Raw genomic sequence first — 20,016 nt, 5'->3', positions numbered from 1 at the left:
CTGCTGAAGTGCCAGATCTCTGTGGCTTAGAGTCCTTTGCTGGTATTTTCATCAGGGTAAAACTTTAAGAGCCATAAGCAAGCCAGTGAGATTGAGATGGCTCGTGGGATCATTATGGGAAAAATGAATCATCTGCCTTGAAAATATAAATGTTTATGATTACTGCTTCTATTCTGCATACGTATTCTTGAGACACAACTTCTACATGGGTGTTGATATTTATATAATACCATAAATTTAGATAGTGAATTACAAACCCAATATGCAGTCACAGCTATAAATAGCAAAGCAGTGGGACAGACTTCTCAACTATTTCTTGTTTTCTGTGCACCACAAATGAGATGCATGGCACAAGTTAAGGAAGTAGAGGAAAGAAATTACAGTTATTAGGCAAAAAAAAAAAGACAAACCACGTGAGTCTCCCCATTTTAGACGGTGAAACGGAAAGCTGGACTTCCATCAAAGAACAAAAATAAGATAAAATAAAAGCAGTCCCTGAGATTTAACCATGTCCCAGATTTAACCATGACTAAAAGACAACAGATTCTGAAGTGAAGGTTTTGGTAACAGATTATTCTCGTGGGATGTTTTCAGTGTCAATGTGACAAACTAACACCTGCCCTTGACAAGAAGCATTCTCACAAACAAATGCACAATGTAATCAAAAGGCTAAACTTGTTTCTAAACCTTGGCTGATGCTTTTAGTGTTCACAACACTATGGATGTACACACAGATCTATGAAAAACAGATCACTGAATGTTGTAGGAACACCATAATAATGCACCAAGGAAGGCATTCTTCCAGGAGGTCAACTAATAATCTCCCAATGCACATTAAAAAAGGTCAAACCAGTAAGTCTTGGTAAACTTTCTGAACTTTAATAATATTCTTAATATCAAGATTTTGCTTCAAAAGTTAGATCTGTCAGGCAATGACTGCAACAGCAGTTACGGCTTAATATTGGGTACCTGAGGTCAGCCAGCAACCTAGCACTGATGCGAGCAGTTAACAGCCACATCTTTATTTATTTATTTATTAAAAAATGCTTCTTGCATCAGTCTGCACCCTCATTTCCATTTCTCTGCTTGGGCAAGTTGGCTCAGAGAGGAAGAGACTCCTCCTGCAAGCACTGCTTTTAGAGCCAAGTCAGCTATATCTTCCATTTAATTTCTTCACTGTATACAGGACATATTGCATTTATATTGGATGTATTGTATCAATAACAGCTGGGAAAAACAAAACGTGCAATGAATTAAAATTTCAGAAGGACACTGAAATAATCCTGGATACTTAAGTTCCTCCCAGACACACCACACCAGACCACAATTTCACACAAGGAAGATACACCCTACCACAGTATTACTTGGCTCTGGTGATGGACTGACACACACTTCCTAAACAGGTAAAACATTCAGAACTCTGAAGCTCAAAAGTGAGGATCTGCACCTACTCTAGGCAAGGTCCTACTCTGTGCCATTGCTGCCTTTCTGCCACAAGGAAATGCAATTACTCAAAGCAGATAATGTTTTCACAAGGAAATGGCTACCTCAGGCAGAACAGATCAGAAAAGTGGCTTTAACAGTTCTCAGTATGTAATTTAATGATCATTTTGTTATACCAATGTTTTTCAAAAAGCATCAGTCAGGTAGAAAACATGAGCCTCTGCTTTACCGTCCACAACAGACATCATCTACAGTACTTGTTCACACTGAATTGATGGGGTTTCCCATGTGTCTTCATCTGCCAAGTGAGCCATCTGCGAAGTCTGATCCTCGGGTGCTTTCTCACCCTGGGCCATTAATAATGCATCTTCTCTTCCTCCTGCTAACTGAAGGTCAGAGCTACAAGAACAACTAGATTCATTGAGTTTGTCTGCCAAAGACTCTGCTGTATCTGTTGTAGAGGGCTGTTCAGTCTCTGTTTCAGCTTGTGGTTCTGTTTTAAAATTAAGTCCAAACACGTTATTCCGGATGAGGTATCGAATACACTGCAAAATCACATTCCTTTCGTGCCTGATGTCCTGGGCCAGTAACTGGAAAGAAAGAAGAGATGATGATGCACATTTCCCTCTGTTGCTCTGATACAAGACTAGAATATGTACGGCTCTAGTCAATAATTTTGAACATCTCTGAATTAAAATAGTTGGCTTTCTCACAGGAGTCCTGTCCTGGATACATAGGGCAGGAGACTACCTTACCAGACATAGCACAGAAAAGCCACATAATCCCACATTCGGTGTCTTCCCACTGACTGAGGCTTTGGCAGAGCCAGTGATTGTGTTTGACAGCACTACCACGCAGCTTGCTGGGCTGGGCAGTCTAAGGGCTTGCTGTCCCCTTGGCTAAGGGGAGATCAGACCCCTTACTGCATCAGTTCAACTCACCAGCCAGGAATAAAATGAGCCTGACAATTAGCAGCAAGTAGTGGGTGTTCTGGGGTTCTTTTATTCTTTGTTTAGGGTTTTTTTAGGGTCTTGTGTGTCAAAAACTGAACAGGGTCAGCAAAAGGCCCAGCACAGCAGAGAAAAAGAGGCGGGGAGCAGGCATTCAGAGAAAAGGCAGCACAGAGGGAGTTGCTCTTCTGGGCAGCAGCACACGTTAGTGGTCAAACACCATTTCTAGTGATAGAGGCTCATAATAGCCATGAGTCACTATGGTAGTGGCACACAGGTGTACCACTGAAAAGGACAAAAAACAGTTATGTGCGACAGTGCACATACTTAAGCACCGCTCATTAAGCACCATTAACGCACTAAGGCAGGTAGCACAAGCTGGTAACTCTCATGGTATCTCTGGATTAAGCTGATGGTTTCATTTTGCTCAAGTGGTAGAGAATCTCACTGAATATACCTATTCCTATATTAAGAATTTTCCCCCCAGTTATCCAAGTGCAGACCCAGATGACAATGTTCTCATACCATGGACTGTAATACTAGGCAACACATTCCAGTACATCAGGACAGCAAGTCTATTAGCATCTTTTACACTTCTCAGGTTATAGTGTATCTGTAATTTAACATCCCATGCATTTTTTTATTAGAAAACCCCTCTGAGTAAACGATAGTTATAAATTCAAGAAAAGGGCATGTTTCATCAAGTACTAGACTGGATTTAAACAGCAATAACTGGTTTAGGCTGTAATCCACTAATACAGTATCTTAAAGTGCTAAAGACCTCCTGCATCTCCTTTAACTTCACAGAAGTTCACTTGATGTTAAAAAAAATGAATCAGCCAGAAGGCTGAAGGACCTTTTGTCATTGTGAGTGTCAGCAGAACCAGTACTCTGACGAAACGAGTTTAAAGCAAGTGGCTAAATCTGCAACTACCTGATCATTTCACACTTGCAGGAGATCTAGCAAAATCTGGCTTGTAATTTCACAGAGCAGCTTTTCTGTTGCTGCAAGTTTCAACAGTGGTTTAACCAGCCACTTTAATGTGTGCATATTTCTATTTAGGCTAGTTACTACAAGGTGTTACAAGCAGCTGACACCTAAAATGGGTCTTCAGAAACCCCCCATCTGAACAAAGAGATGCACATTAGGGCAGAGATGGGACAGCATAGCCATGTTCTCTTTGCTGGACTAGGAGGAACTGCTGAATTCCCAAATGGCCAAATAACAGCACAGATAGGATGCACCATCACCCTACCCAAAGACTCTATCTTTGTATTATATTTTTTAATTCAGGGATAGGTATCAGTGGCGTGATGCTATCCAAGCCTTTTATCAGCATACAGAATGGCTAAACACACATTACTGTTTGCATGGCTACAATAAGAATGCTTTACTAGTGCCCAAGCCCACTGCTGAATGACTGCAATAGACATCTGCAGCTGTTCTCCTACCCGCTCTTTTATAGCAAAAAGGGGAGGTAGGAGAATGAAAGTATCATTTCACTGACACAACATCCTTTTCATAACAATTCTACTTCCTCACTTTTTGGATGAATTCTCAGCAACGACTCACTGTAAAATTTCAACCTTGCTTCCTCAAAGTTCTTACACAATGACCATTTCTGACAGTGGCAGCCTACCTGTGAATCTCAGGCACTCCTCTGTGATTCATAGCCACAGTACACATCCTTTGACTACAGTTTCGAGCAACATTAAAAGATAAAAAAAAACCCACACACACCAAAATACAGTTTTGAAAATGAACTATACTGGCAAGCTACAGTTCAGGCTTCCAATGTTCTGCCAGCTTCTCTCAGCTTGTGGGACTTCATCTGACTATTTCAGAGTCCTCTTTTGCTTTGATCACCAACAACTCTGAAGAGCAAGAGATAAAGACAACTGCATGCTTAGGGAGCTACACAAAGGACAAACATTTCCTTTTTAGTCACTAGGAGCTATAATTCTTGGCAGCGAACAGTACTATCTGCTAAAAGGACGATCAAGGGTCTTCTCCCGTATCTGCAGCTTGGGATTTGCCTTATCAGGTATCTCTTGCCTAAACATCCTGTGCTGTTTCAGGGCCCTGATGTCAGTGGCACCCTGCTTTCCACTGGGTTCTGTCCAGAGCAAGTTTTCCCTTGATGGGGGAGCTTTATGCAGGCTGTTCACAAAATCACAAGGGTAGCCTACTATCTGATACTGCTTCTGAGTCCTAAAAGCAATAAAAGCTTCAAAGAAAGCCACCAAGCTTTCAAATAGGATGCTCTGAACTATTACCAAAAACAGAATCGTAACACCCCAGACTACAAACCTCTCCTTAACTTTCTGAGACACCAACAAGTTCTTCAAGGTAGCAGTGCTGTCACTTCTTCAGATTGATGTAAACATGTCTACCTCATGCATATGCAGGTTGCAGCTCAACACCACTCTACAGTTTAAGACACCAACACCCTTATCAGCATGATCTTATTGACTGCATCTGAAAAAGTTATGTGCTCCTTGGTCAGAGGAAGGCAGCTGAATAGCAAAGTCAGGAGCAAAGGGAGAAAGCTGGAATAAAGCTGATGGGATCACTCGCAAACAAAACCTATTGGATAGGGGAGAAGGAGGAGTAAAGGTTTTGTGCCTAAAATGAGCTGCACAAAGGACATGTTTAAGCTGTCATCTCCTGCTCACCAGGGTACTTCTACCTGTGTATTTAAGCATCTACACCTTCTCCAAGTGAAATGCTCACTCTGCTGTTAAGACAGGACCTTTGCTAACAAACTGCTCTAACTTCCAAGAGGGAAGAGGAGAACTGCTCATGTATAGCACTGTTCTGGTACAAGGAAGCATTATTTTATCACTAAGACTGTTACCATTTCCAGCAGAGTTGGACGGCGCTTTGGAAGGAGAGGTAATGTTTTCTTGCTGCAGTTATCAGGCCCTCTGGGGGGACGTGCATTTGAATTTGAGCTTCTCAACATCGCGCCTGCATGTTCTGGACGTTTTTGCTTCGGGTTTCGGCTCCAAGGAATAGAAGCAGTTTGAGGCGTATTTTTGAGTGCAGGCTGGTTTTTCTCAGTTTTTGTTGCAGTCTTGACAGGGATTTCTTAAAGAAAAAGAACACACTTTCATCTCAAACTTAAAAGCCTTTTTAACATCATTATATCTCCATGCACTGGCAGTTAGTTAGCACTATTCTTGCTCACATAACCTGATGTGAAGATGTTCAAGGTTTACTTGAGGGAAGGGAGGGTTTTGTTTGGTTTGGAGTTCCTTTTAAAATACAAAGAATAATCTCCATTCACAGGGAAGAAAACAAGATATTTATATTCTGCAATACAAAAAGAAAAACAGAAGTAGTAAGAGCTGAACGAGATTTTCCAGCCTCTGCCTTCTTATCACCTAGAAAGTACATTGCTCCTGCTTCAAAAAATAGCTTGCCATAAATTTGGCCGCTGAGAAAAATCAGAATACAGTTAGGGCAGAGAATTCCCAAGTTAAATTCTAGATACTCTGTAACTGTGGGTAAGCCATCCAGGGCACATAAAGCATAGTAACTACCTGCAAAATTGAGAAGCAGCAGCAGTTCCATACCATACACTGATGCATACATTCAGGAGAAGCACAAAATTCAAGTACTAGAGAATTCACATCTTACTGCAACACCCAGCAGTCTTCTATGGAAAAAGCCCTTAAGGACATGGAAATTTGTTCACAGGGTGAGCATAACAGCTTTTTCCTGGCACTGTTCAAACAGGATTTGAAGTGAGACTGAGGACAGGTTTCTTTTTTCTTTGCCCAACTAAGAGTAAAAAAGGCTCGGGAAATTCAATTACTCATCAATTACTAACCAAAGGCATTTTATACTCCCCCTTTAACCCAGCACATGCTGCTGAGAAAAGGCAAGCAAAGAGGAGTGAAAAAACCCACCCAGTCTTTCAGTAAACTCTTGATGCCTTCTGAAGTATGCTGGAGGGCTGGGGAGCAGGGGCACGAGATGTGATACAGGCCAAGTGGAAAAGGCCATCCCATGCCATGTCTGCACAAACGCTGTGCTATGTCCAGGTGCTTCTCTGAGACTGGGAGTTAGCACCACACTGGAAACAAGTAATGGCTCACTCAGTAACCCTAGTTAGTGCTCAAAACTGGGAGGAGGGAGCAAGGGGGAAACAAGAGGAGCAGAATAATGGCATAACCTTTTACTCCTCCCAGTCCATCTTTATGCATGGCTTATACCAGTATGGGCTGTCACTGAAAGTAACCTGGAAAGGGTCTATACCCAGACTGCAACAACATCCATAACTTTTAACAAGTTTCACTTTTTACTTGTATAAGTCTAAAAATGAGCAGATACAAACCAGCTTATTCAGAGCTGGTAGGCAGGCCAGAAATTGAAAGGCATTTCCATAGCCAAGTATTTGGAGGTATAGCAGCTGAACTGCCATTACTTTAACATCTTTGCTAAATGGAAGCCACAGCTTACACATTATATTTTCTTCTGCAACACCCTTGATTTCTCTCAAAAGTTTTTTTCTCAAGAAATTGTAGTGTACTATATAGGTTCTGCTTTCAGCAGTTGGAGACGTAGAGCTACCACTGGGCTACTGCACTCATAAGTGATATATTTGTGAATACACACGGGCTGGGCAATGAGATGAGAGTTGACAAAGGACCAAATAAATACAGGAGAGGTGAAGCCTCGCCAAAGAAGAGTAATTTGTGATCAAGTTTTATCATTGCTTGGAGTCTGCATCAGCACAGTGACATAGGGTAGAAAGGGAAAAAGGGATGTGCTTCTACATACCTTCAGACTCGCTGTCAGATGCACTGCCATAGTTGGCTGACAAGGAACTCAGAGCAGAGGTGACTTGCTTGGGAACAACAGTCAAACCCAGCCTCCCGTCTTCAGCTGCTGCTTCATCCTTGTCGGATTCTGCAAGGAAAGAAAAGGCAAGAAGGGTTTTTTCAGTACTCCTGCATGCCAACAGCCATCCTTGTAGGTGAATCCCTATCTCATTACTACAGAAGCCTGACATTGGGCACCACTGTTCAATACCATGGACTGACAGGAAAGCCACACATTTGCCTACCCTCTACAGATACTCAGTGGCAAAGTCATCTCCCTGCTGGTTTACAGTCCTGCCAGCAAAACTACTGTAGCAAAAAGTTTCCTGAACAAGAGCTTGAGCTTTCTAGTTCTTTCTTTACATACCAAACATAATTATAGGTTTTTAGTATCAAGTGCAGGTAAAGAGAGAGAGAAGATATCATAATATGTTTTGAAGTCTTATTGGATTTAGTCCTGCGGAGGCGAGGGGTGGGGGAGAATGATTCACAAGCCAGTCGGGGGAGAATTAGGCTCATTCAAAGTGAGAATTGAACAGCAAAGCAATTTTTTGATAGTAGAAGAGTTCATAGGGGACATTAAGAACCAAGGTTACAAATCAAATGATCAAATTTCAGCTGTACTTCAGAACACTTGCAGCTGTAATGCCCTGCAGAGCATTACAGACATGCAGAAAGAGAGGTATTACAGTCTCAAACTACCAAGAAAAAGGATTTCAGGAAGATAGGAGGCAAGTAACCAAAAATGCTAAAATTGAGGATACTAGGAAAACAGAGCCCTAACAGAACAAGATTCCTAAAAATAAACAAGCAAAATTGTGACAGCTTTAGTTTGAAGCAAAAGATCTGTATGCACTAAAATCTTGGAAAGAATCTAAGATGAACAGTGCAAGAATTAGCAGGAAAACTAGGAAATGCTTTTCACTAATATACTTGCATATAAATTTCATACAAACACACACAAAACTCCTAGAAATAGTTTGACAAACCAGCTTGTTGAAACTTCTAGGGGAAGACTGATTGCAATCTTACTTTCACAAAGAGTTGTGCCTTCTCCCATCCTTTCTCCATCTGAGCCTGTCCCACAGGAAAGCTGCCTCACTCCTTAGAAAGGTTTACTGAAATACAGACTTTTGAGATCTTCATTTTGAAATCACAAATATTTCTCTACGCTCTTCTAATGTACCGTTAACAGCTTACAATTTGTTTCACTGGAGCTCATGCTTTTGGGTAAAACAACTGTCAGATAAATAGGTGCGCATTTATCTCAACTACTTAACCTCCCTCTTTCAACTCTGAGCTCTTTTTGAGGAAGGTTGATTCTCACCAATTTAATAATCATGCCAATTTACACTGGAAGCTCATGCCGAACACAGTGGCTTTTTCTAAGGGAGAATACATAGCACCTGCATATACTTAAGAGATTATAAAAACAGCATTTACTGCAAGTTATTCCAATTTTTTCTGTCTTCTTTCCTAGCTCATCCAAGATGTTGAGTGCATAGTGTGGTTGGGTGCCTTTTTATTAAAGTTTAATGAATTAATTTTAATTTGGTTTTTAGCAAATTAGGAAAACACATTTACTGCAATATATTTTCTCTTTGAGAGTAACACATTTGGAGGAACTGTTATGTATTACTGAATACAACTGAGTGTTTCTGGTCAGTACACACCTCAATTTTATGCCTGACAGGTCCATCATCCTACTTTGTTCCTGTTTATAAATCAAGAGGAAAAAATATTTGTTTTGTCACCTCCCATTCAATTTCTTATCTTTGAAGGAACTGACCACTACGCAGAACTTAAATGAATGCATTATACAAAAAAAATACATTCCTTCTAGAGGAAGGGCTGCTGCTGTTAGGATGGTTTAAAAACCTATACTGGAAAATCATGGATTTCAGTTGCATGTTTTTTCTGAAGTTCTACTTAACACTGTGTTGTTATTATCTGGGTAGAATAAAGACAGCACCTGGCTTTAATAATGCATAAGCAAGTACCCCATTCCTTTTCTATCTATTACAACAGCAGTTACTAGCTGTACTTTGGTATAATTAGACTTTTTAACATTAAGTAAAACACAGATGCTGTGGGGAAATAAAATTACATTTAAGCATACTTAATTTTCCCAACATGCAGAGATCAGTGGAATAAACAAATTGCATAGGGATGCTGAGTTCTTGTTCCCATTAATTGAAGATTGCTTTCAAGAAGAAAAACTCTGCATCAGACATCTTTCCAGGGGATGCATTCTAGCCTTGTTGCTAAAAATAGCTAGTGTAAGTCAGCTTACATGCCATATTCTAAGAGTACTGCATCACTCTTGACTATATTATAAATAGTTATATCTGGAGTTTATACTGCTGCCAGAACGTGGAAACAAGACATGCTCACCAAAAAAAACTAAGCAGCAATATTTCAAAGAACACACACATATGGAGAGTATCAAGAGTAACAATACAGCAAAAAAAAAAACCCCAGAATTAAAAGAAAAATGCTGACATTTTAAGTAATTCACTTGACTCCTACAAGGAAATCCATTTGTTCTCACATTCTTAAAACTGCAACAGGATATTTAATAGTCTTTAAAAATAATTTGATTGTTGAAGTACTTTATTCTTCCTCTGACTTTATAAAGATTTTATTTCACATTGGTTTAGCAACCTAAGCTGGTGCATGTCCTTTAGACTGTTGCACAGTATTTATGGCAGAACATGTAATACTGTACACAAACCTTATGGACACACTTTCAAACCCCTGACTAGCAAGGAGAAGCTTCAGCATCTAAATACAGAAGAACTCAGATGCTGTTTCTTTTCTTCTTCCTGAAGTTACTACAGCGTCACTTCCCTATGGCCCAAACCACTTCCTATTTGCTGCCTCTCCCATCTAAGTGCTTTGGACAACAAAGCATTTCTAATCAGAGGATTATAGGTACAATAGGATTATTATGATAAAGTGCTTGTTAAAACAATGACAGAATTGAGGTGCTCCGTTAACAGCCCAGAAAACCTCTTCAGTTTGCTAGCCAAATATTGATTTAAAGCCAGTAATGTATTTTAAAACACATAAAGCTAAGATAAGTAAGTATCCAGGGTGGTTAATTTTCAAATCCAAGACACACCCACATCCTGTCTACCAACATCTTTTCCTCTTTAGGTTAAGCATTCTTAGATGATACAGAATTGTACAGAATTCTTTAGAGAAAGCACTGACCCACTCTTGCACAATAACTATCCTGGGAATTTTCTTAGAAGACCATGTCCTGAATCAGGATCAAGCTTTACGGACATTTCCATTTAAAAGTTCTAAGTGCAAGTTTTAGGTGCGAGGATGTTTGACTAACCCAGAAGTTGCTAGTTACACAAAAGATCAGAAATAACTTCAGCAGTACTACTTAAAAGTACTCCAAGTTCCTTCATCTTACCAACATCACTGTTTGCCAAAAGACCAAGAGGGTCTACATCCTTCACGTATGGCTGAGATGCCAAAGCATGCTGGTTTTCATGTTCCTTTTCACACATGCCATTTTCTGCCCCATTTGCTTCATTTTGAGTTTTATGTACATTGTAATCGTCACCATTTTTCCTAAATTTCTTCCAAAACGGGCGCTTCTGTCTTCTCTTCTGTCTTCCTTGCTGCCCAAGCCTCTCTTCATTTCCTGAAGGTTTCCACATCCCCTTCATTTTGCTGGAGAATAGAAACACAAAGCTCATACAAATGACAAGCTATGAGAATAAACTTAACTGACAAAATCAAACAGCTTAGATTTAAGACTCAGCAACACAGCATGATGCCAGGACTTACTCCAGCTCAGCTAACATGTGGTGACAGACCAGACAGGCAGTCACAGCTCATCTCATTGGCAGGACAATATGACAAAGCTGGAACCTAAATGAAGAGTTTGAAGTTCATAACTTATTTTTTAACAAGGCAAAGGGTTCATAGGCTATGCAAGTTCCTTGATCTTCTAAGGTGCCAGGACACTGAGTGCTCATGTCACATTACCTAGACAGAAAAGCCAATATAGAAGGGATAACCTTAGCTTCCTGAAAATACTTATTTTCAAGCAACAGAAACTTAATTCAGCAAAGCCAGATTGCTACTCACCAGCTGCGCATTCCAACCACAAAAGACACACAAGATCTACCATCCTGGATGAGCCCCATGGTGCATTCTACCCGTACTCTATCCCTCAGCCTCACCTACAGCATGGCAGAGGTCCAGTTATTCCTAGTCAACTGTACCACACTTGGTACAACAGCTTCTTACTGAAATTTCTATCTAGATCTGGAGTCATGTACCTGCATGCAGAGTCTCACAGGTGTATTTCTAACCTGTTGCATTCTCACTGAGAAGCAGCCAGTGGAACAACTGAGGAAATTACAAAAAAAGCATAAAAACAGGGTGGCAGGGTGAATGGTCACTTTTCTCCGCACCTACTTTTCTGTGGTGTACCACTTAGTGACTTTCTCTCACTAGAGGTGCTCCCAAGACAACTGATGGTTTTGCATCTCACTCTGTGGGATGCTGTGTGAACGGCTGGCATCCCTGAAATCTTGTAGCAAGGTGTTAACATTTTGTGAAAAATTACTTCCTTTAGTTTATCTGCATTCTGATGTTTAAAATGGTCATTTGGTACCTTCCATCCTTTTCGAGCTGAAAAAAAACAATGCATAACTGCATTATATTCACCTCTTCCCACCTATAAAGATTTTTCTAGACCTCCATCATACAGCCCTTCCAAGCTACCCACTTCTTTTCTTGTAGAGAAACATTCTTATTACCAACACTCCTCTCTTCCATACCTTTCCAGCCTAATTAAGTTCTTCTTAAAAATAACTGGTCCTGCCATAGCATTCAAAACGGCTTTATATCGCAACAAAACACATTTCATTCTCCAGTCATTTCATGACAGTGTCTAACACTGACTGCTCAACCCTGAGAGCATCATCCACTGTAGCGCTCCTGTGGCACAAGAGGCAAGCCATCACCTTCCTGTTCATCAGTCTCTCATCCACTAAAGGAGATCAATACTGGCTCCCAGAATTCAACTCCATTTAGACAGAGAACTGCATTTCTGAATTTGTATAACCAGATTCTAAGTTCAGGATACTGTTGTATAACCTATAAGATATTGAGAAAATACAGACTCAACTAGAGGTGTTGTCCTTGACCAAGGGTTAAAAACAAGAGTTTGATTTCCCTGGGGCCTCAAACACCCAGAAAGGAACCCCAAGGTCAGAAACACATCCCAACAAACATCAGCCTGGCACGTGCCCTCTGCTTTCCCCTCATGAGAGATACACTAGTTTTCACACCCCTTTTAGAAGGGATAAAGAGCCATGTGCTCTTACTCAGCTGTTGCAAGACACCAGACAGACAACCAAAGTGGTCCTTTTGCATCTCTAATCTCACACGTGGGGATGCTGAGAATTAGCAGTGTAAAGCACTTCAGACAACCACAAATGGAAAGCACCGTGGAAGCGTTAAGTATCTAATCCTTCCTAAATCTTACTTAGCCATTTGCTTTAATAGTACAGCTTGCAGAGAATAAGCTGCATTCTATTTTTACCTCATGCATCAGTAAATTTGCCAGATAAGCACCAATTCCAGGATCTTCACTGTTGACATACAAAGCAGAAATGACAGCTCTTTGGACAAGTCATCAAGTCTATACCACTAGCAGCTCAGGGGAAAGAAAAAAAAAAAAGGTATTTCTAGAATCAACCACTGTTAAAGGTCACTGAGTGAAAGCAAACAACCTGTAATTTTAAGGACTCTTTTTCCAAACAATTTTCCAGATATAAAGTCACTAACAAACATAATAGTATGGAATTGCTGATTGACATTTAAGACTACATAATGCATCCGACTCACAGCCACAAAAGTTACCAAATAAACCTGCAGACATCAGTTTGTTACTGTGATAAGCAAAATTCATCTTTGTTTGTAAGAATCTCCAAACATATTATATGTTTGCAGCTTTAGTCTCAGCGCCCAGGTTTGGTTCCTTGGGCCCAAAGGACTTCTGCAACTTTATATCCTATGAAGGAAGCTTTACTTTCTTCAGACTTTTATAAATCTTTCCTTCCAAAATCATGAAAGACAACCAGCTAGAAGGGGTGGATAAATGGATCTTCTGAAACCCACACTGCACTAATGTAATCTGCACTATCACCATTTCACAAATTATACTAGCCTGACATGAAACCTATTCTGCACTGTTTCAACCACTTTACCACGGTGCAAGTTTTTATTGCTTTGGTGTCATCCCTATTAAGAAAACAACCAAAGAAAGCCCCTAGGCAAGGTCCAGCTTCACTTCCATGCAGCAGCAAATGGTATTTAGCAAGAGCCCTTAGGACTGAGTCTGCTCCTGCCTTCCACCTGAGTTGCTCTAGTTTAAATAGGTGACATTCTGTGAGCACAGATCATTATAACGTTTTTTTTTTTAAACAGCCTTCCCACAGGCCCTAAAGTAGAGCTAATGAAGTTAGCTGGTTCCAAAGAACATTGACACTGATGAGAAAAGAACAAAGACCATGCTGGAAAGTAATTTCCCAATCAAAGGGAGAGAACAGATACAAGTTCAAGAGGAGTAAGTATTAAGCTCATAACAAAGGTAACAGGTAGATAAAGATTACGGAGGGTATAAGAAAGAAGTGGTACTACTTAAGCTATGGAAATTAAGTTAAATCTTCCTCCCCTCTTCACCTTATTACTTATTTATCACCTGAAAGGAGAGAGTAAGAAGCCATATCCACTAATAAAAACTCCCTTGGCCATTTTCAGGCATTAAACAATTACATCATCTGTATTCATTATGCTGCACGACTTCTGTCCCCATTATGCCTTCTTCAGAGACCAAGGTTACACTGGTCTAATGAATGGCCACTAGAACATGGCTTTCTCAAACAAGCCAGAGTGCAAAATTCAGCAAGAGCATCAGATTTCTAATACAATGATTGTTTAATTTAACTGGACTACGAAGCACTGTAAACAAAAGAACATTATATCTGCAGTTTGTCAAATGACATGTCCCCATCAAAGGGCAGCTAGATAGTGCATAGAGTGGAAGCAGTAAGTGCTGGGAGACCACACCAAGAGAGTGTACTTCTGCACTCATGAGGAGAAAAGTAACTAGCTTGTTTTAAAACACTTACCCAAACTGCTGGGTAGTCAGCACTTCTCCCCTTTCTTCCTTCTGCATCTGCATCGCCTTCTTCCTTTCAATGTTTGCCGATGTAGGAAAATTTCTAGAAGGAAAAACAAATTCACTGGATCTTAAATGATTAATTGTACTATGCCAATTCCCTCTTTACCAAACCAGCATCCTCTATAAACATAATAAATCTTTTAAGCATTTCATGGAAGTTTAGCAGACTGTTTCCTTCTCTAAAAAGGCATTGGTTAGGAAAAGAAACCTGAGTTCACTTGGGCTTACATATTCAGATTATCAGAAAATAAATTATATCAAATTGGCATGATTAGATCTACCAAACAGTCAAACAAGCTACAGACAAACAGTGCAGTTACACTTACAGACCCTCTGCCTATCCCTACATATAACAGCATGATTTAATCCTGCAATTTGATTTCTATGGTGCTTCAACTGGAGTATTTGAATGATCTTAAACGGCACAACATGCCTCTAGCAAAGCAACTGCTGGGTTCTTGTAATATAAGAAGAAAGCTTGTAAGAACAGCTTCTGGGTGCACAAGATTCCTCTAATGCGTCAGTCAATGAAAAGCACACAAGTTTCCTCTCAAGCAATATTCAGTATTGTGCTTGCACACTGACCTCTAGTTCACCAAAATTACTGCCCCTTTTTAATTCAGCTTCAAGAAAAATTGCTAAGTCATGCAGATCAAAACAAATTTGCTGTTATAACCATATCCCAAACCACCCCTCTTCTATTCCCCACCTCCCTCCCTCCAGACAAACACCACGCTGGTTCTAACATGCAAAGGCTGCTGCAAATTACCAAAGCTCAAAAATGGCTCTGCTAGTTGCTCTGTAAACATCAGTTAGCTAAAACCCAGTGCTTTGAGATACAGGTGGCAAATGAGAAGCATATGTGCACGATCACCACTCCCCTCAGCTTCTGGATAGAAACACAACGTGTGTATTTGATAAATCTATTAAAATGGAGTAATAAGAAATTCGGAACAGCTACTCACTATACGCAGTTATCAAGAAGGATACGTATTCGTCTCTAAATATTTAATCTTACCACATGCATATTCTCCATTTTACAACATGAATGTTAAGTGTCACATCGATGCAAGACGGCTTCAACCACGTACCAAGAGAAAAAGATGAAAGCATTTCCTGTGGGACACACCTAAACATGCTACAGAACTTGTTTCCTTTAAGAGGATGTGAACATGGGATGTCAATGTCTATTTTCATTGGATTTCTCCCGGAAATCCACCATACAGCAAAACCGAGCATAGGGATGTGAAGTTTTATCTCCACTCTGCCCTGTTAGCTACATTTGCTGATCCATCATACTACACTCCCAGCACACAGCAAGCATGCAGTGAATTTCTTAATCTCAAGAGCTTCGCACTGGCAAAGACTCTTATGCCTGGCATCTCTCCACAGCTTTAGGACATGATGCTTTCCTTCACACAAATAAAGCTCACAAGAGAGTGAACTACAAAATAAGTAGTTATGCTCAGAAAAGCCTCAGGTTTGTCTTAGAATTTCTTTTTTCTTTTAAAGACATAAGGGAAGACCCTTAATCCTGGAGCAAATGAGTCTTCAAAGTGCTCCTGTAGTTATGCTGATTAAGGACATATTCAGACATGCTCTCGCAACACGATTTGAGATGTAACTGCCTCCCACTTTCATTCCTATGAGTTACCACTCCCTCCACCAAGCCACCATAATGGACGTCATGAATGCTTTCAGTTCAATGCATTGCCAAGACAGATTTCTCCTAAACCACCCTTCCAGTTGATACAGGCAGTAACTAACAGCTGATGAGAGCTCAAGTTGTAAGTCCAAGTATGCCTGCAACAGCACATCTGAAGCAACCTGTAGTGGTTGTGTTCATTTTCCCCAGCTCTTCTCAAATGTTAAGTAAAACATTAATTTTACTACCTTTACCTTGTGCAGAATCTGAACCTATTTTGACAATACAGGTGCAGTGTTTAATTTCATTCTCAGTGATCACACAAGCACCTGCTAGTTTATTATTCTATCTAAGGACATGGTGGGCAGTAAGCTCTAGATGCGAGAGTCCACAGGTCACCAGCCTCCATTTAAGGTAGGCTGGGTTCACTCCTCCATAGGTGCTCTGCTGTGTGAGGATGAGACTAAGCTAAGCCCACCAGTGGATCTTGGCCAAATCAACCCCAGTTGTCCTGCAAGGAGCAAGTGGACCAGAGAGTCATGGACCAGAGTTACCCACCCACCACAATGTACCAGCCCCAGTGCAAGTTCACAACCCATCAGGTACCACAGCCCCAGCACAAAGGGTCTGTGCACCTTCTAGCATCAGCTAGATTGACCCATAGAGGCAGGAAAACGCAGCTGGACCCTAAGTGGAGGCAGATGCCTACAATGGAAACATTACGGTCTTGAGGCACAACTCTATGTCAGACTCTGCAATTTTCACTATCTAAGGACAGCAACAAACTACTCAAGAGAGATCGAAAATCAAAGAGAGGAATTTATTTATTTATTTTAATATACAGGGGATTCTTATTCAGGAAGGCTGCTCCTGAGCAGAGGTGTGACAATGCAGAAGGAAGAGCCTATACTGAACTTCACATAAAAGGCCAAGTGTTAAAATCTGATGAACTGACTTGGGTTTGAATCCTTCTCAGAAGACATGCCCTCCTCCTCTCCTAACAAAATGAAGTTCTTAAAATGCTACCTACAAACACCACTGAAGTAGAAGTGCTTCTTAGTGAATAGGGCTTCCCCCAGCCCCTGGTAATGAGTGCACTAGCCAAAGTTATACATTTTTTATAAGCCAGCGTACTCTATCTTGCTCACATCAACATCACAGTAAATTAGCTCTTAGCAAACAGTGGAAAACCAGAGGTTTGCCAATGTGTAATAGAAGAAAGACTTGTTTCTATGGCAGTTTACACACTTTCTGAGTAGAAACCTATAAAAGTTTATCACCTTTATAGGAACAGCACTAGGATCAAATTGCCTCAGTAATTTCTTGAGCTGCTTTTGATTGCATATGCACAATCAACAGCAAAGTGGACATGACAGCCCAAAGGGAACAAAGATGACCCAACACACAGCTGATAAAAATCTTGGTTTAAGACTTCCAGGCATTTTATCAGGCATTGCATCTCTACAGTGATCTTACCATATGGTAGCTGAGGCAGTTTTACTGCTAACTCATCCCTGAAGTAAATTTCAGAGTAACTTTATGGTATCTAAGTTTACCTTGATCTACCAACACATTCCTCCTATTTGCTTCATATTCTCTACTTTTACTAGGTGGCAAGAAATTATTTTCCTTCTTACATATTTAACTGCTACAAACACAACACCAGGGAGGATTCCAAGCTACTTCAGGATTATCATTATTCAACTAGAAAACCACAAATTAATTAAAAGTGGTGTGGTTGACAGTACTGGCCTTCATTCATTAAGCACATGCTCAGCCTATGAGATGTATTGCAAGGAAATACAGCAGTCAATCCCTGACTGAACAAAGAAAACCAAGTAGGTGAGAGGAGGGGAAGAGAGGGAGAATTTACAGGCAGCACACAAGATCAAAATGATCCTCCAATGTTACATTAGGACCTGAGCAAAAATAAGTTTAATGATTCTCTTTAACACCAGAGTACCCTTGCCACATTCTAATAACCTTTGCTCAAGAAGAACTGTATTAGAAACAGATGAGCTGAAAGACAGATCTCACTTGGGAAAAAGTGAAGACAGTAACACCTCATTCTGACACATCAAGGAAATGCACTGTAGATACTTCCCTTCGAGCCTGTGTTTAAGAAAAAATATGCTGAAAACAGCATGTTTCTCAACACTTGGAAGGGATGGGACAAATCAAAACACGAAAAGTGATCGTTATCACCAAAGTTGATGTCAGACTTCACAACCATCTGTCTGCAAAACATAGGGGAACCCTGAGATTCTGCAGAATTTCATCTTTATTGCTGTTGGCTTAATTAGATTGCCTGGCTCAGCAGGTTCAACAGGCCACAAACCATTAAAGAATCTTTCAGGTAAGCAGAGGCATGAAGGCTGCAGCAATGAACAGGACACTGTACAGAATCAGGGAAACAGCATTCTAGCCCAGCATACTTCATCCAGAGATACGCACTCCTTACCAGCTCTCTCCCTTCTCTTCCCTTTACATCAGTAAGGCTGCTCATTAAACACAGACTCTTTCTAAAAGATTTTAAGCAGGAAACACAACTGAGCAACACAGCAGCTAATTAAGAAGAAAAAAAAATAATCTCAATTCTAAGTAATTATTTATAGCAGCTGAAAGAACAAGACAGGATTGTTAGGCATGCAGCATGGAAACACACATGTTAATTCACAGCAACCTAATTAGAAACAAACTACTAACGACCTAAAAGATTCATTCTCAGCTCTGACTGGAGCTTCTTGAAAGGAAAAGGCTTTTTCCTGTCACCATAAACCAAAACCGCCTAATAACTCAGTCTCCCTCTGGTGTCCTTTTTTCCTGTACAATGCAACGTTTACAAGTCAACAACAGACCTTCAGTACTAAATTGATGCTTTGCTGGCGACCCAATTAATGTGTCACAAAGGTTTCAGCTGGGTTTCTCTCCCCTTTTCCTTTTTAATTAAAGGAAATAAAAAAAGGCAGGATGCAAGTACAGTTTTTCTTGCTGTACAAAGAGTAACAAAAGACACCCAGGTAGTCATTCTACACCCATCCATTATAGCCAACTACGATGCCCACAGGACTGAATATACCAATATAAGCCACAGCTGCTCCACCTAGTGGCACTGGCTTAGAAGGTACCAATCCCATACTGCATTTTTTGGTTGTTGGTTATGACTATTGGACTTTCTTTCCATTGATTTTACTGCACTGCAGTGAATAAAAGCTTTCAGTACTGTTGTACTGCAGCCAAATTATACTTACCTGTAAAAAAAAAGCAACGGTATCCACCATGAGATTCTCTAGAAATTCAGCAAAAATAATCTCAGACAGAGCATCATTCTTACAATTAACAGTAGATAACTGTTGCTTTGTAGATAAATGTTGCTTTGTAGATAAAATGCTGCTCTGACTTGCAGAACATACTTCCCAACAGTATCGAAAACATGACTGGACATTCAGATCCTGCTTCCCTAACGTTCTACTATATAGTAGTGCATGTACAGACACGCACATCTTACGCATAATTTCAACACTTAAAACTTGGCATCAGCCACTAGAGAGGAACTTTCCCAAATGCCTCACAAAACAGAAAATTGTATAAAAAGTTGAAAATGAGTAGCAAAGACTCTGCATGCAAGCACTGATGTTTTTCCTTAGACCTAATGTTAGAAAATTAAATGTAGGCCATCAGACAGACAAATCTAAGGACATTTTGGTTTTTGCTATCCCTGTTAGCACTTCATATTGTAAGTGACAGAAGTGGCAAGTATCACTGTTGGGGGGAAAAAAAGGATAACAATATGTAGACCACAAGCATATAAAACCCAAGCCCTCAAGTATGTTATGAATAGAAGGAAAACTTGGAGCCAAAAATAATCTTATTCCAAAGTTACACTTGCACATATCACAAGCAGTTTTCATCTGGTTAACTATAGCAGG

The 20,016-nt window shown here is 40.3% G+C and overlaps 1 protein-coding gene across 1 annotated transcript in view; it reads right to left on the bottom strand.

Moving 5' to 3' along the window:
- Window positions 1-857: 857 nt before the first annotated feature.
- Window positions 858-20,016, bottom strand: part of NUFIP1 (nuclear FMR1 interacting protein 1) — a 24,680-nt gene continuing 5,521 nt past the window's right edge. The window contains exons 6-10 of the mRNA XM_057426916.1: window positions 14,390-14,482; window positions 10,651-10,913; window positions 7,183-7,311; window positions 5,252-5,484; window positions 858-2,033 (exon numbers count right to left, since the gene is read on the bottom strand). Of these exons, the coding sequence (XP_057282899.1) occupies window positions 1,692-2,033; window positions 5,252-5,484; window positions 7,183-7,311; window positions 10,651-10,913; window positions 14,390-14,482 (1,060 nt within the window). The 3' untranslated portion in view covers window positions 858-1,691. The remainder of the gene's footprint in view (window positions 2,034-5,251; window positions 5,485-7,182; window positions 7,312-10,650; window positions 10,914-14,389; window positions 14,483-20,016) is intronic.

The sequence above is a fragment of the Pezoporus wallicus genome, unplaced genomic scaffold (genome assembly GCF_028554395.1).
Source record: "Pezoporus wallicus isolate ANWC-B61680 ecotype Strahan unplaced genomic scaffold, APGP_CSIRO_Pwel_v1 contig_7113, whole genome shotgun sequence".
Lineage (NCBI taxonomy): Eukaryota > Metazoa > Chordata > Aves > Psittaciformes > Psittacidae > Pezoporus > Pezoporus wallicus.
The sequence above is the reverse complement of the archived record's forward strand: the minus strand, read 5'-3'. Positions and strand labels throughout refer to the sequence as shown.